Source organism: Ambystoma mexicanum, chromosome 6q (assembly GCF_040938575.1).
Source record: "Ambystoma mexicanum isolate Mex_15411 chromosome 6q, UKY_AmexF1_1, whole genome shotgun sequence".
NCBI lineage: Eukaryota > Metazoa > Chordata > Amphibia > Caudata > Ambystomatidae > Ambystoma > Ambystoma mexicanum.
In genome coordinates, this window is record NC_090937.1 from 20161330 (window position 1) to 20175641 (window position 14312).

At 45.3% G+C, this 14312-nt stretch overlaps 1 protein-coding gene across 1 annotated transcript in view; it reads left to right on the forward strand.

Annotated features, from left to right (window-relative positions):
* Positions 1 to 14312, forward strand: part of MRPS18C (mitochondrial ribosomal protein S18C) — a 290406-nt gene that overhangs the window by 53221 nt on the left and 222873 nt on the right. The window contains exon 2 of the mRNA XM_069630393.1: positions 2565 to 2620. Coding sequence (XP_069486494.1) covers positions 2565 to 2620 — 56 coding nt within the window. The remainder of the gene's footprint in view (positions 1 to 2564; positions 2621 to 14312) is intronic.

Consider the following 14312-nt stretch of genomic DNA (forward strand, 5'->3'; position numbering starts at 1 on the left):
AACATCACAAAAGACAAAATGAACGAATAAGAGAAAGGGGAAAAAAAAAGAGTGGGAACTTAGATTTTCTCACATCTATCTTGCCTACTTCTCAGTCTCGCTACTATATCAATCATAAAGGGCTTCAAACGATCCCCATAACTTTAAGTAGTCTTCCTCTTTACCCTTATTCTTTATTGATACCTTATCATACTTTGATAGAACCTGTAATTCCACCAACCAATCTTCAATATTAGGTTTCTTCCTCGTCTTCCAAATCCTAAGGATTTGCTTAATCGCTACCATCATGGCACTGTCAATTCAGAAATTGTGTTTTCTAGTGTTCACACATCTATCCTTATGTAAAAGCAAGATTATGTTTGCCGCAGATCTTTGCAAACTGATTCCAAAAATTAAATCAATTCTATCAACTACATCCTTCCAAAAGACTTGTACTCTCGGACAGTCCCATAATAGATGTATACCTCTGTCAGCACCACAACTCTAGCATATCTCGTCAAATCTCCGTTTCAATTTGAACATCTTAACTGGTGTCCAGGAGTGCTCTTTTTGATAGGCTTGCAAGCAATAGGCAAACTTCTCGGTCTTGTCGTACATTTTGAACTAATGGTTGAAGGAATATATGGGAAAAGGATAATGGGGGGAAAGAATATGTTTGCATGAGAGCGCAATGGAAACTATTTGGGATTGTAGGTGAAGGAATACTGGTAACTCTAGTTGATAACAAGTTGCCTGTAGCCCAACCATATGCTTGCCATTGTCCAGGATGGTTGAAAAGGATTGCACATGTTTACACATTGCAAAATTGAGCCTGCACTTGTGCTTCATTCAACATTTTCTTCAGCTATACTGAGCCCAGTGCAGAAGTTATTCTGCAAACTGGCACTTTCTGACACATACTGGTGTTGTGACCATGCTAGAGGAACCTATATCCAAATGCTCTGGTCCTGCAGAACAGCTGTTGGGTTTGATGTCCTGACACATGCCAAGTTGATCTCTGGATCCAGCCTAACTCCGCACCCACTGTTTACCCTATTTCGGGTGCTTCTGCATCATTTTAGCATCCCAAAATGTGGTGGTCTCTGGAGCTGCCAGGCAATTCTGAGGCACTGGAACCCTCTCCCTCCAATCCTTCATGGGAGGGTTGGATTCAGGATCTTGGAACCCTTTCAGCAAGAGCAATAAGTACTATTTTCTAAACTGCATGATTTGGACTCGTCTTCTGTGATCTGTAGTGTGTTAAATGATCATTGTATTTGAACAGGTTATTTGTCTTTGTTGTATTGTATACCTGTGTCTAGTCTTTGTGTTTTTCGTCCACATTCTTTGTGTGCCCAACCCCACCCCGTTCCACCTAAATATCACAATTTCCTCCTTGTCAGTTGTTTGTCCTTTTGGCACTGATAGATTTCAATTGCAGGTAGGTTCTGTTACCGAACTTCCGGGTTTTCACTATGCTTTTACTATTGTCGGGCTTCATCCTGACATTTGGATGAATGTCCGATTGCCCTGTTAATTTGCTTTAATTAAAGGTGTTAAAAAATAAAAAAACGAGACGGAAACTGATGCGTATTGGCTGTGTGTATTTGCTTATGAGAGAAAATGCATGTACATTATTCTGTACTGAGTTAATCTCGACACAAGTCCTCCAACTGTTTAGTAGTGGGAAAAGTAGTTCACTACAATTCAAAGTATGAACTACATATTGTCTGTGCTTATGCAGTTTATTCAAGCTCTGTCAATAAATGTTTTGCAATAAAGGAAGATGCCAAAAAGTGAATGGAAACGACCAAATGGGGCCCTGTAACCTCCAGTGCCTCAGATATTTTGAAGTGCTTCAATGATCCTTCATCGACTGTGCTGGCTAGTTAAAATTATATGAGGACCAAAGGTTGCAGCTCCTGCATAACACTTGAGTTTAGGCAAGAGCATCCTTTTTATAATTTGCTACCTTTGCATAATGACGGAAGAGCATAAAGAACGGCATATTCTATATGGTCCTAATACAACTGTTTCACTTCACTGCTAACGTTATTGTGGATATTGACTGGAAATGTAGTATTTTACTTTGCATCACTGGAGAGTTCCGTACTAGGATCTTTTATTTGGAACTTGAAGTAGTAAAATCTAACTTGTCTAGTTGTTTCAGGTCATCTGATAATACACGTTTTATGAAGTATAATCTGCCAATATAATTTGAGATTTGATTTGTTACATGGAGGCATTGACGTAAGCAAAGTAAGTAGTTTCAAGCATATGTCCTGTTGTTTTGGACCAATACTGCCAAAAGCCCTATTCCGCCAACCCAATGTTGAAGGATAATGGGAGCGGTTATCCAAAACCTCTTAAAAGCCACAGGTTGTAGACCCCTGCTTATAGAGTAAAGTCCATGCTTGAAAACTTTGAGGTCACAGCATCTAGCTTGCGGGTCTCCTCCACTCTTGCTGAGACAGATTTGAATGGTGGAAGACATATGGAAGATGGTTTCCATTGACAAGTTGCTATCTTATGCTAACCCTATTGCATGTTTTAATCAATTTGAGTTTTTTTTTCTTTTCTTGCAGTGGTGTGGAAAAGGGATTACAGTATGCACGAGGCACATGTTACACACCAAGATATGGTAAGAGCATTGATTGAAAACAACCGTTGTTAAGGATGACGACTCAGGAATTGAATTTTTACTTTACCTCTAAGTGCTGTAATATTACACAGGCATATTGCACCAGCGCACTATCTTCACATTTAACTAATTCCCTGCTCTAATGACGTGTATCCATGGTATGTTATGTTACCGATATTATAGGTCAAGGGACCTTTTTTTCCGAAAAAGGGGCAAAAAACGATTTAGAAAGACTTTCCAAATCCAACTGTCAGCCGCTGTGAGGCGCACAAGTGTGCACGCAGGGGCTGACGGGCACGCCAGGGCAAAACAAAAAATTTCCTTTATTGAATTTTTTTTTTACCAACTTTAATGAATTTTCAAGAGCATAAATCAGACATGCATGCATTAGAGAGTGACAAACAATAGCATTGCCCATGTCTTCACCTTTTTTTATTCGTTCCAGTCTTTAAGGTCCATTTGCTTGTGAGTTTTAACTATTAGAACTCCCCCTGCCCCCCCCAACATATCCTCCAAACATTTGAGTGGAGTACTACATCTTTTCGGGCTTTCCTGAGTGTTCTACGGGTTGGGTCGCCTTTCGGCTCAAGGTTCGCACTGACTGTCAAATAACGGAAACCTTGCATAGTAATTTAGGTTTGAAATACATCTCTTCTTTATCGTCTGTGAACTCATGCACTGGCAACTAGTTGTTCTGGTGCTTCGAATAGGAACAATGAGTTATTGCCTTTACTTTTTCCATGGCCATCACACCCCATAGCCTTACCCACCACATTGCTACTACCGGCCCTTGCTTGTTCTTCCATGCTTGCGCCAAGGTGATTCTAGCCGCGCTCAGCATGTGGGTAATAAGGTTAGCTTTAGCCCCAGAGTTCGCTTAGCACCCTTCAACTGCCTCCACCGGGTCATGAGGCAGTTGCACCCCCGTTATCTCCTTGATATGGCTCAAGATCTCCTTCCAGTAGGTCTCTGCCACTAGGCAAGAACACCACATGTAGATTAGGTCCCCAGGTTGCCCACAATCCCTCCAGCAAGACATGGGATAATCTGGATTAATGGAGTGCATGCGTCATATACCACCGCAGACAGAGTTTGTATGCCGCCTCTTTTAATTGAAGCGCATTTGGAGCTTTTGGCAGGTCTATGCCATATGCGACCCGAGGTCTCCCCAGAGATTGGTCTCCCCACACCTGCCTCCCGTTTCTGCATGTTCAAATGGGTTTCTTCTGGGTCCACCACCCCCATCAACCGATACAGTTTCAACACTCCTTTCTTAGGCTGACCTGCTTGTATCATAAGCTCCAACCCTACTGGATCCCGAGTTGCTCGCTCCTGGACCTTCGTATTGGAGATCCAGTGTCTAAGTTGGATATAATGGACCCGTTCACACTCTGGTATATCAAACCTAGCCTTGCAGTCCTCAAATGTTAGGGATATCACCTCTGCATAGAGATCCTTCAGTACCAGGGTTTGCTCCCTCTCTCCCTCCCCTCCCTCCCCCCCTCCCCCATCCCCCAAATGTACCCAAAAGTCGACCTGCATCCCTGGGGCGAAGTCCGGGTTATGAGAAACCAGAGCCAGAGGGCACCCCCCCACTTTTACCTTTCTACCCCTTAAAGCAATAACATAGGGTGCCCTTGGTTGACTCCAGTAGTGTGCCCCCTTCGCCTCTATATCGTGCCGCGAGAAAACCAAGGCTTCCCAGTGGTGTCTTAGTTGCTTCACTTTCGAGAGTTGCCCATCGGTTCTGGCCTTCTCTAGGTGGCCATTGTAGCATAGGTGCTACCTGTGCAGCCCATAAATATCTGCAGAGATCTGGGACCCCTAGCCCCCCCCCCCCCCCCGGAGCCTGTGGTCTAATTTTGATTTTTGTAGGCTGCCTAAAATCGGTCTTTTGGTTGGGCGACCTACAAAAATCGAAATAATGACATACTACCATGTTACCTACTCATTCATAAAGTCCTTAGGTGTGCTCTAGTAGCACTCAGTATGTATGGTAATACTACACACGAGTTTCTGGTGGACCGAAGACTGTTCTGGCATACATTAGGACACACCATACATTTTCTGCAACTCCTTTATCTCGGAAGGATAGCTCAGGGGGCAATGTACGTGCTTTGAAAGCAAGACGACATTGAGCAACACAGGTTCAATCCCCGGTCTGCGCTTAGAAACTTCTTGCTATCTAAATAACCAATTACAATTACATTTTAATAAACAATAAGGCCTAGATACTCACAATGGTTGTGATTAGTGCAGTATGATAAGCTTATGGGTAGTGCTTTGTGTGGTATTTTGGTGCACCCTGTGGTTTCGTTTTTGGCTAGAGTTAATTGTGAGAGCAAGGTCTTGATATAGTTTGTAAACCTGATGAGCAGTTGGGTGATGCTGCACTGGGGAAGAGTAGCAAGTAGTCACCAGCTTGCTTGGCACCAGGAAAATTGATAGCAAATTATGACAAGTGCCTTCCTTCACTTTTGTACAAATGATCAAATACTTGAACAGGCGTGTACGCTTGGTCTGTCATGTAAAGCCCAAACGGGGGTAATCGAAATTGCAAACTAATTTGGATAATAGGTTCGAGACAGATGAGTGCACATCCCTGGGACCAAGCAATCATGGACGGCAGTTTTGGGGTGGCATGAAGGAGGCTCTTGGGGGGCTAATGACTATTTATCGGGATATCAGCTTGGAATTAACAGAAGTCTATAGTAGAGAACCAAGACAGTTTGAGTTGTGAAACTGTGGAAAGTCTAACATTCTAAAGATTCAGACCTTCCTTCTTGGGTCACTTGATGTGGAAGAAAGATGCAGAAAAAGGCTTTCAGTGCCAGCAGTGTCCCCCGGCCCCATAACTGTGGCCAGGCACTGCTGCCATATTACAGACTGAAAAGTCATGATGATTCCATGACCGCAGCAATGACCCGATTCTGGGTTCTGGGGCCTTTGCGGGGAAATCCAGCACTGACCTGGACTGGTGTGCTGTCCGTTCACATTCCCCTGCTCAGCCCGCAGAAATGTGTGTGTTGGTGGTGGTCTGGAGTGGGGGGAAAAAGTAAAAGAAGGCTTTTCTCTTCTATGAAACTGTGCTGCACAATGGAGAGAAAACAAAGGTACTTTGCTTGCACATGAAGATCCTCAAAAAGGATTTTTAAAAATGTATTGAGATTTGCAAGTTTAACATAAAATAAACATCCCACCCCAGACTTTCTCAAACCTCACCCATCCTATCATTCCCCTCGGGTAACATCAGAGGTCTTAAGCGGTACACATTCCCAAAACCACAAGTTGCCAACACAATTTTTCTGCATATACAAAATGTTTTCTTTATTGAAATTGTATTAAATGCAACACCAAAAGCAATAAGATACATATTTCCACGCTGCCCATTCCAACCCCTTCCCACCATGTGCCCCTCCCCCTGAGATGCCATCCAGTCCTCATCTACCCCCGTACACTACCAATGTCTCTGTGCGTTTCCCCGGCTGTCTACCATCTTCCTTCAATGACCCATTCTTCTGAGCCTCTATTGTTTGTATTAGCCAGTTCACGGAGGCTGAGTAGATGCCTGTTCATTTAATAATTGTCCCCAATCTACCACCAGAACATTCAGCCCCTCCAGGTCTGTGTTTGTTGAGATATTCCACCTCAGCGGTATCCCACCTGTGGACATCCTGAAGCCATCGGTTCAGCGACGGTGTCCAGTCAAAGTTTTGAAACAATAGTTTTGAATGTCAATAGTTCCGATACGTGCCGAAAAAAAAGTTTTGAATGTATTTTTTTATATTGAAGGCTTTATTTTAATTTCGTATTGTAAAATAAGTGTTTTTAAAAAAACCAGGGGTTTGGGGAGGACCCCCCCCATTAAAAAAAAAAAAAAAAGAAAAAAATAATAATTGAAACTTTTTTTTCCGGCACTTTTGTGTCGGAACTTTGGGCATTCGAAACTTAGACTGTCGAAACTATCACTAGGAACCTTCAGCGATGGGCCCCCAGACCCTTTCCACGTTATCGCTATTCGCCCTTTGGCTAAGACCAATACAATCTGGCAGTTTTATTCTGCGTTTTATACTTCTTTGCTCCTGGTAGGAGACTCCATAAACACACTTCATATGTACATTTGTACCTGCTCCCCAATAAAGTATTCAATCGTTCCATTACCCACTCACCCCCAGTATTTGGCGATGACCGGACAATCCCAAACCATATGCCAGAATCCAGCATGGTCCCGCCCACACCTTGGACAATTATGAGGCACTGACTGGTTCATTATATACAGTTTCTCTGGTGTCAAGTAAACCCTATGTAGATAATAAAATTGAGCGAGCTGGAACCGTGCATTCCTGGATAACTTCTTAACTTGTTTGCACCCACTTCTTTTCTGCAATAGGTGATCCTGCCTCTCTCTCTGATTTTTTTTTTTTTCTTTTTTCCTTGACCACCAGCCCCTTATCCCGTCTTGCTATCTGTAGGGCCCCATACACCCAAGATATCCTCCCCCCGCCATCTCTCCGGTCCGGCAGCGTTTGCTTAAGCGGGTTCGCTTTCGGCTCCTCTGGGATATCCTGCCACAATGCTGCCAATTGCTGCACTACTTTGGCATACGTAAGAAAGTGGCTACTTGCCGCTCCATATGTCTGTCTCCATTCATCAAATGTTAATAATTTGCCCCCTACTAAGAAGTCCCCCAACGTGGTGCACTGTCGTTCCCTGAATATTCAAAATTCTTAATTTGAGGGCACCATTTCATCATATAATCACTTTGAAGAAAAGAAAGCATGAAACCCCAGTCCTTCTTAAAAGCCACATGATCCCCCTTTATAGTATAGGTAACCCATTTCATTGCCAAGAATTGAAGCCAGTTAAATTCTTTCGGTGGTTACGTTTGTTTCCACTTTTGGGCTATAACGAGGCAAGCAGCTATAAGGAGAATCTTAAAAGATTTCTCATGTGCTTTAGAGGGTAACTTCAGCTCCGGATCCAACAGCCATTCTCTGGTGTCCAACCTCTTGATAAAAGTGAATAGGACACTTAACTGCGCAGTAATGCCATCACAGAAGGGCTTAAGTACATGCAACCCCACCACACTTCTACCCAATCGATCCTCGCTGAGGACCTCCTCCATCAAAGCGGTAACGTATTGGAATAAATATGGTGTAATACTTCGGGGGTGTAGTGCCATTGCAACATGATTTTGTACCAAGCCTGCTAAGCTCTATCGACCAGGTTAATTTGGGCACATTACCCCCATGTGTGTTCCAGTGCTCTCTAATGACACTTCCCATGTTCTCATGTATACCCATTTTGTTGGTGGGCCCTCCTCCAGTAGAATTTTACATAAGGACGAAATTAGTTTATTCTCTCTGGTGTGTGTTGTAATAACGATGTCGGCTTTCTGTAGGCCGCAGCGTTCGCCTAAAGATTCGACATCTAGTGTCTAAGCTTCAAATATCACAACCTTTCTCCCTCCTTCACCCCAAAGTTCTGTTTACAATCTTCAAACATTTTAACCACTATCCCCTCCATCATATCCCTCAACTTTAGACATCCAGTCCTGCCGCTGTCCGAATGTTCCTGGAGCGAACTGGGGATTCCCAAATAAAGGGGTGAAAGGAGCCAGGTGTGTTGTTAGTGCCCCCTGAAATAACAAGGTCTCCCACACATCAATGCACTGAGCTATAACTCTACTGATTTTGACATTCGGGGTCTGTCCCCTCTGCCAATCCATAGTATACAATCACACCACGGCCCTATCCTTTTTTGCACCTATCCCCAGATAGCCATTCCCTGATTACCCATAGATGAGCAGCTTCACATAGTATTTAAAAAATGTGGGAGGCCCTAGCTTCCCTTGGTACATGGGGCCATTCATTTTAATTGCTATAGAAGGCTTCTTATTCTGCCACAGAAACGTCATCACTACCTTGTTTAATGATTGGAAACATGATCTGGGGACTGGTACAGGTGGGGCCTGAAGTAATTTAGAACTCTTGGCAGAACAGCCATTTGTATTGTAGCTATTCGGCCTAACCAAGATGTGGTGAGAGGGTTCAGTTTCCACAGATCCGTCGTCGTAGAGTTTAATAAGGATGGAAAATGTGCTTCGTATAACTGATATAGAGTGATGTCCACACCTAAATATCTGATTGCTCCTTTTGCCCACATGAAATGGGAGACCTGTTTAACCGTAGACCTAGCGTTTTTCCCTGCCGCCAGATCGAGAATCGGACTTCTGCATTTTTTTAGCCCTACCAAGTCCCTGAAATTTCCCAGCTACTTAATTAGTGCCTCAAGGGACGACTGCAGCTCGGTCTGTGCTACTGGCACGACGTCTGCGAAGAAAGAACATTTTAAAGGGATCATAGAGTCTCTGCCTGCGTGCAGGGAAGACGCAATTCTCATCCATGGGGGGGGGGGGCAGATCACAAGGAGAATCCCTAGTAAAAAGACTGACCTGTGGAAACGGTCAGGCTTTACAGAACTGGTTCTCCTTCAATCGTAAGCATGAAGCTCTAAGTGACCTTGAAGTAACATTGGAGGACGAAAGATAATTGTATAAAAGACTGAGCAGAATCAGGTGACTAGAAAGTCTAGTGGATAGGAGACTGACACAGCTGGTGAAAAGTTAAGCAGAAACTAATTGTGTGGTAAGCTTGCGACAACCATAAGCCGACTATTGCATTAGAGTACAGATGGGGAGGGATGGCATATGCGGAAGGGCACACATCCTGTAGGTGTCGTTTGGTTAATTGCCCACCCATTGACTGCCTGTGGCCATTCCCACCCATTTTCTGCCCTTTACCGCCCAAAAACTCCTCATGGGAACTCTTTGTGCTGTTTTAATCAAGCCTTACCATCAGACTTTGCACTTGCCTGCCAGAGTTTTTTCAAAGTAGTCGTTGGAGTTTGAAACCTGCTATTGGTGTAGTAAAAATGTTGCAGGACTGCTTTCAGCCACTTAATTTATAAACACTGCGCCCTGAAGTCCTGTTAAAAACAAGCATTGACAACGCCAACCGTTTTGGCTTGTGTAGAAGTGTTGGGGATTTGCCAGGCACATTAACAAGGGGGGGTCCTGGGAGTCTCTCTGCCAGACATTAGTCCTGGTTGCGAGAGACTTACCCAGATTCTTTAGCTCACTATCTTTCATAGAGGAGAAATATCCAAAACATATCAGCCTTTGTCCTGCCGTGGGGCAGTCCAGCAACGACATGCTAGGCAATTCTCCTCTGAACAAGAGTACCAACAGCAACCGAAGACACTGCTATAAGATGCCTAGGCATTTGCACCTGCTACCATCAATGGCCAGTTAATACCACTACGGCATTGCCTGGCAAGTGTCTTTCCCATGCGAGACAAAAGCCCAAACTGTTGGCATTGCCAATGCTTGTTCATAATGGTAGGTAGTTAAGTAAAAGGCTCAACCATCAGGCAACCAAGCGGATTTAAAAACTCTTTTCAGTTCTAAACATTTATTGGAATGGGTGTGTTGCAAAGGGGCCCGTTGATTTTTAAATTTTATTTTTAATTTCTTATTTTGGTTAATTTCAATCATCCATATATTTTATTTATTGCCCTTTATATTGGTATGACAGTAATCCCAATGTTTATGGCTAGGTGTCTCTCATAAGGTGGCCAGATAACCTGGTAAACAAGCAAAAAAATAAATGATTTGAGAAAACCTTTTCTTGCCTAAATAATCTCTAATACACACTTGTATTTCACCTGGTAATCAATAAAGCATGCTTGCTGTGCCAACATGCAGAGGTTTTGTACTTAATTTTCTCATAACTCGTTCCAATCCAGAAGGATCCAGCTGCCATGTAGGTGACATCACCGTATTTAGCATAAACGAAAAGACTTGCCTGCATTGAATTAGGTTTTACCTCACTCTTGTCACAATGAGTATTTCTTCTTTTCCAAACTTTTTCAATTTTATTTCTGGAGCCAGTAAAACATGGTGGGATGGCTTGCTGCTAATTGGGGGATCACTCTATCAGGGTAAGTTTTCCTTTCTCCGTAATTGTCCACATAGCATTCTGCTCTGCTCACCTGTGTCTACTTACACTCCACTAGAGTTTATGGCTCTTTTGGATCCATTCTCCCTCTCGTTTTTATCTCTTGCTACAAAAGCACATTCAACATACACATAAATAATATACTTTTCTGTTGATAGTAATCAAAATATGATTGCAAATGCTGTTCAACCCACAAGCTCTTCCTGCAGAACTGGCTTCCATGTACTACCTTCCTGTGCGATACTAAGCTATAACCACCAATGTCAAAGTAAAGAAAGGGCAATACTTAAGCAAGCTAGCTATAACCACCATTGCCAAAGTAAAGAGGGGGCAATACTTCAAAAAGCATGTAACCAAATAACAAGAGAACGTTATTGCAGAAATATTGTAACCATTATTGCCAGAGTGAGGAAGAGGCAACAGTTGAACAAGCATTGCCAAAGCCAAAAAGGGACAAGTGCAATAAAGAAATATTGTCTGCAGTTACTTGATGTGAAAGTGAGAAAACAAGAGTGGCAGGAGGGAAGCCTCCTAGAAGAAGGTATCGTGCAGGAGAAGAGCATACCCTGCATTGCATGTAGCAAACACAATAGTGGAACAAACAGCACCAATATGTATGGTGTCTTCCCAAAACAAGTTGTGAATTTTATGTTGTTGAAACTTCCAAAAGGTGTGACGTAAACCTCACCACATAGTACTTGTAGTAGTGTTGGGGGCTTTTGTCCTGGCAGGCGATTATACCAGGATAGGGACCTTTTCGTGGTTGTCCTGGCAGGTTAGTGGACCAGGAAGATATCATTTGAAGTACTGTATTGTGGTTGAAGGTTGTGGAGAAGAAGTGGCAAGACTACTAAAGTGTTCACTAAATTGTTGTGGAGTCGGGGGCACTGTTGTACGGACGAGAGATGTAGACTGGAGCCTCTGTGAAAGCCGCAAACATTCTGCAGTATTCATCCTGTTCCTCAGCATAAATACGCCAAAAATCCAACACCCTCTGCAAGCGGAACTGCTCTATCCCCGAGACGAAATGGAGAAGGGAAACCAGAGAACTACCGCTCGGCGGGAAAGCAGTGGGGAAGTGGGATGGCCAGCACCATTTTTGGAAATACCCCAGTGGCATCACCAGCAGAGCCGAACCTAACACTGTGTCCCCCTCCCCCAGTGACAACTTTGTCCTCTCCACCCCCCGCTACCCCTTGGCAACACTTTGCGCTGGAAGGGCGCTGCCCAGAATTAGGAACGCAACACCGGCGTGTCACCAGCTCACCTGGATCGGAGCCAGTGCAGACAGCTGGGACCCAGCATAGGGGAACCAGCAGGGCAGAGACCCGGCAAGCCCAGGCGAGAGGCCCGGGATCCGAGGAGTGTTCCCCGGAGAGGCAGACGTCGGGGACACAGACACCAGCAAGAGCCAGGAGCGTGAACGGAGAAGGGCAGGATTGGCGCTGCAATAATACGGGGAGGTGAAACTCCTCCACTAAGGACACGACCCACCAACTCTGGCCAGAACACAGCAGTTGGGTGTAAGAGGCGGCAGTAACCACATGTTCCCACTCACCCAGAAGATGGCTCTACAAACTTACGCTGAGCCCGGGGCATCCCACGTACCACAAAGTGGGGGCAACCAGGCGAGCTGGGCACTGACACTCTCATATTGGGCCCTCTGACCAAAGGACTCTGTGGCATATTCTCCCCAAACAGCCTTGGAGGAAGAAGCGGGCTGGGGCAAGCAAACAGTAGCTGAACCGTGGCACAGCATGGAGCTCTTCTTGGAGCAATGGCTAATGGAACTCTTTGTTCAGAAGAAACTCTCCAAATTATTCTCTGTGGAGAGGGCACACAGGATGCCGGCGGGTCGTCCCATCCGAGGGGCACAACTCCAAAACTACCAAAACGCCCTACTGCAAATGACGCACGCCACAGGCCGCATCACGTATAATGGCTACCGGATCAGAGTCTTTCCAGACTATACTAGGGCAGTCCAGAAAGCACGCCAATCTTTTGTATCGGTCAAGAGGAAGATGCACTCTCTCAGCATAAAATGCGCTCTCTTCTTCCGGGCGCAACTTAGTCTACCACGAGGGAACCGTGCACCTTTTCAACAATCGGAGGGAGGCTTGGTCATGGCTTGAGACACATATTCTCTCATCTCCTGGACATCAGCCACTGCAGGGGTAGCCCGGACAAGAGCCAGATGCGAGTCACACCCCAATTCTGTTTGAATCGCAAGCACTAGACCAAACGGCGCCCTTCGTGCTAGGGGCAGCAGGCAATGGATGATCCACCAGCCCCGAAGACACAGGCTCACACGTCTACAAAGACACTCTGGTATAAACAGATATAGCCGCAACAGATCGGGAATGGAGGCTGGCACGAACTTCAACAGCAGGCACCCCACAGATGGTTGACTCTGTTCTATTGTACCCGTTTGGTACGTAGTTAGGGTGACGGGTGCTTCAAGTTGGGGAGGAGAACCGGGTGGGATGAGGGGGGAGTTGGTCAACTGTTGTTGGCCTGATTTCAGTTGATCTTTGATTTGCAAGGTACACAGCGCATCGGGACACTCAGGTAGGGGGCAGCACAGGGGGTGCTAACGGATGGCAGGGGAGTGAGCGGAAGAGGGGTGCAATCTGGGTTAAAGTATAATCTCCGTGGGAAGATTGGGCACAACGGGAAAACCACGGTAATGACCTAGAATGTTAACTGGCTATGCTCAGGCGTTAAGACGGTTGGTTCTACAGTTCCTTAATAGGCTGTCCCCAGACGTATTTCTCAGAGTCCCACCTAGCTGGAACGGAATGCAAATTATTTCTTCGATCCAACTACAGGGTGGCATTTCACGCAGGCTTTGCAAGGGGCTCCAGAGTGAAGCTCATACTCCTGCATAAAAGGGTCCCATTTCAGCTTGCGGAGGTGAAGTCTGACACCATAAGGCTCTATGTTCTGTCAAGGGGAGAGATGGGGTGATCCCTGGGGAATGGTAGCGGTATATGCGCCTCCACCACTTCGCCTAGCAGAGCTTCAAGGGCTTATGCTTCTCAGGCTCTGGTGTTTCCTCCCCCTGACCCTCCTCTCCTGGTTCTTCCACGGCTCTATCCTGGGTTTCCATCTTCTTCCTTCTCTGTGTCTTCGTAGTTTCTTCGTCCTCCTTGTCCTTTTTCTCCTTCTTTTCTTCTTTTTTTTTTTAGAGATGAGGGCAGGCTCCCCCAGAGGCCACCTTGACTGGGTATGTTCACTCCAGGCAAGAAGGGACTCGGAAGAGCCAGCCCCCACGAGAGAAAAAGCCCAATGGCTAAAAAAAAAAACCTGGATCAGTGTAGGCGTATAGCTGGTCTTCATGGTCCTGTATTTCCAATGGAGTACCCAGATGGAATGTATGTTCTGGACCGGCTTGCAGAGTTGCCGGATAGCAGGAAGAGCATAGGCTGGAGGTCAAGAGGGTATATGGCAAGTGCAACACTCAAGCGGTGGATCCTGGAGATAAGTTCTCGTAGCAAGGAGAGGCCCAATCGAAACAAAGGGAGACTGGGATACACAGAAGCCAGCAGAGGTAAAGGAGGAAGGAAGAGAATGAGCAAAACAGAGGAAAGCAGTAAGAGATTTGAAGGTGTTACTGGCTCTGCAAGGCAAGCTGGATGGGATGGGATGGGATGGGAGGCGAGGCGCCGGGCAGC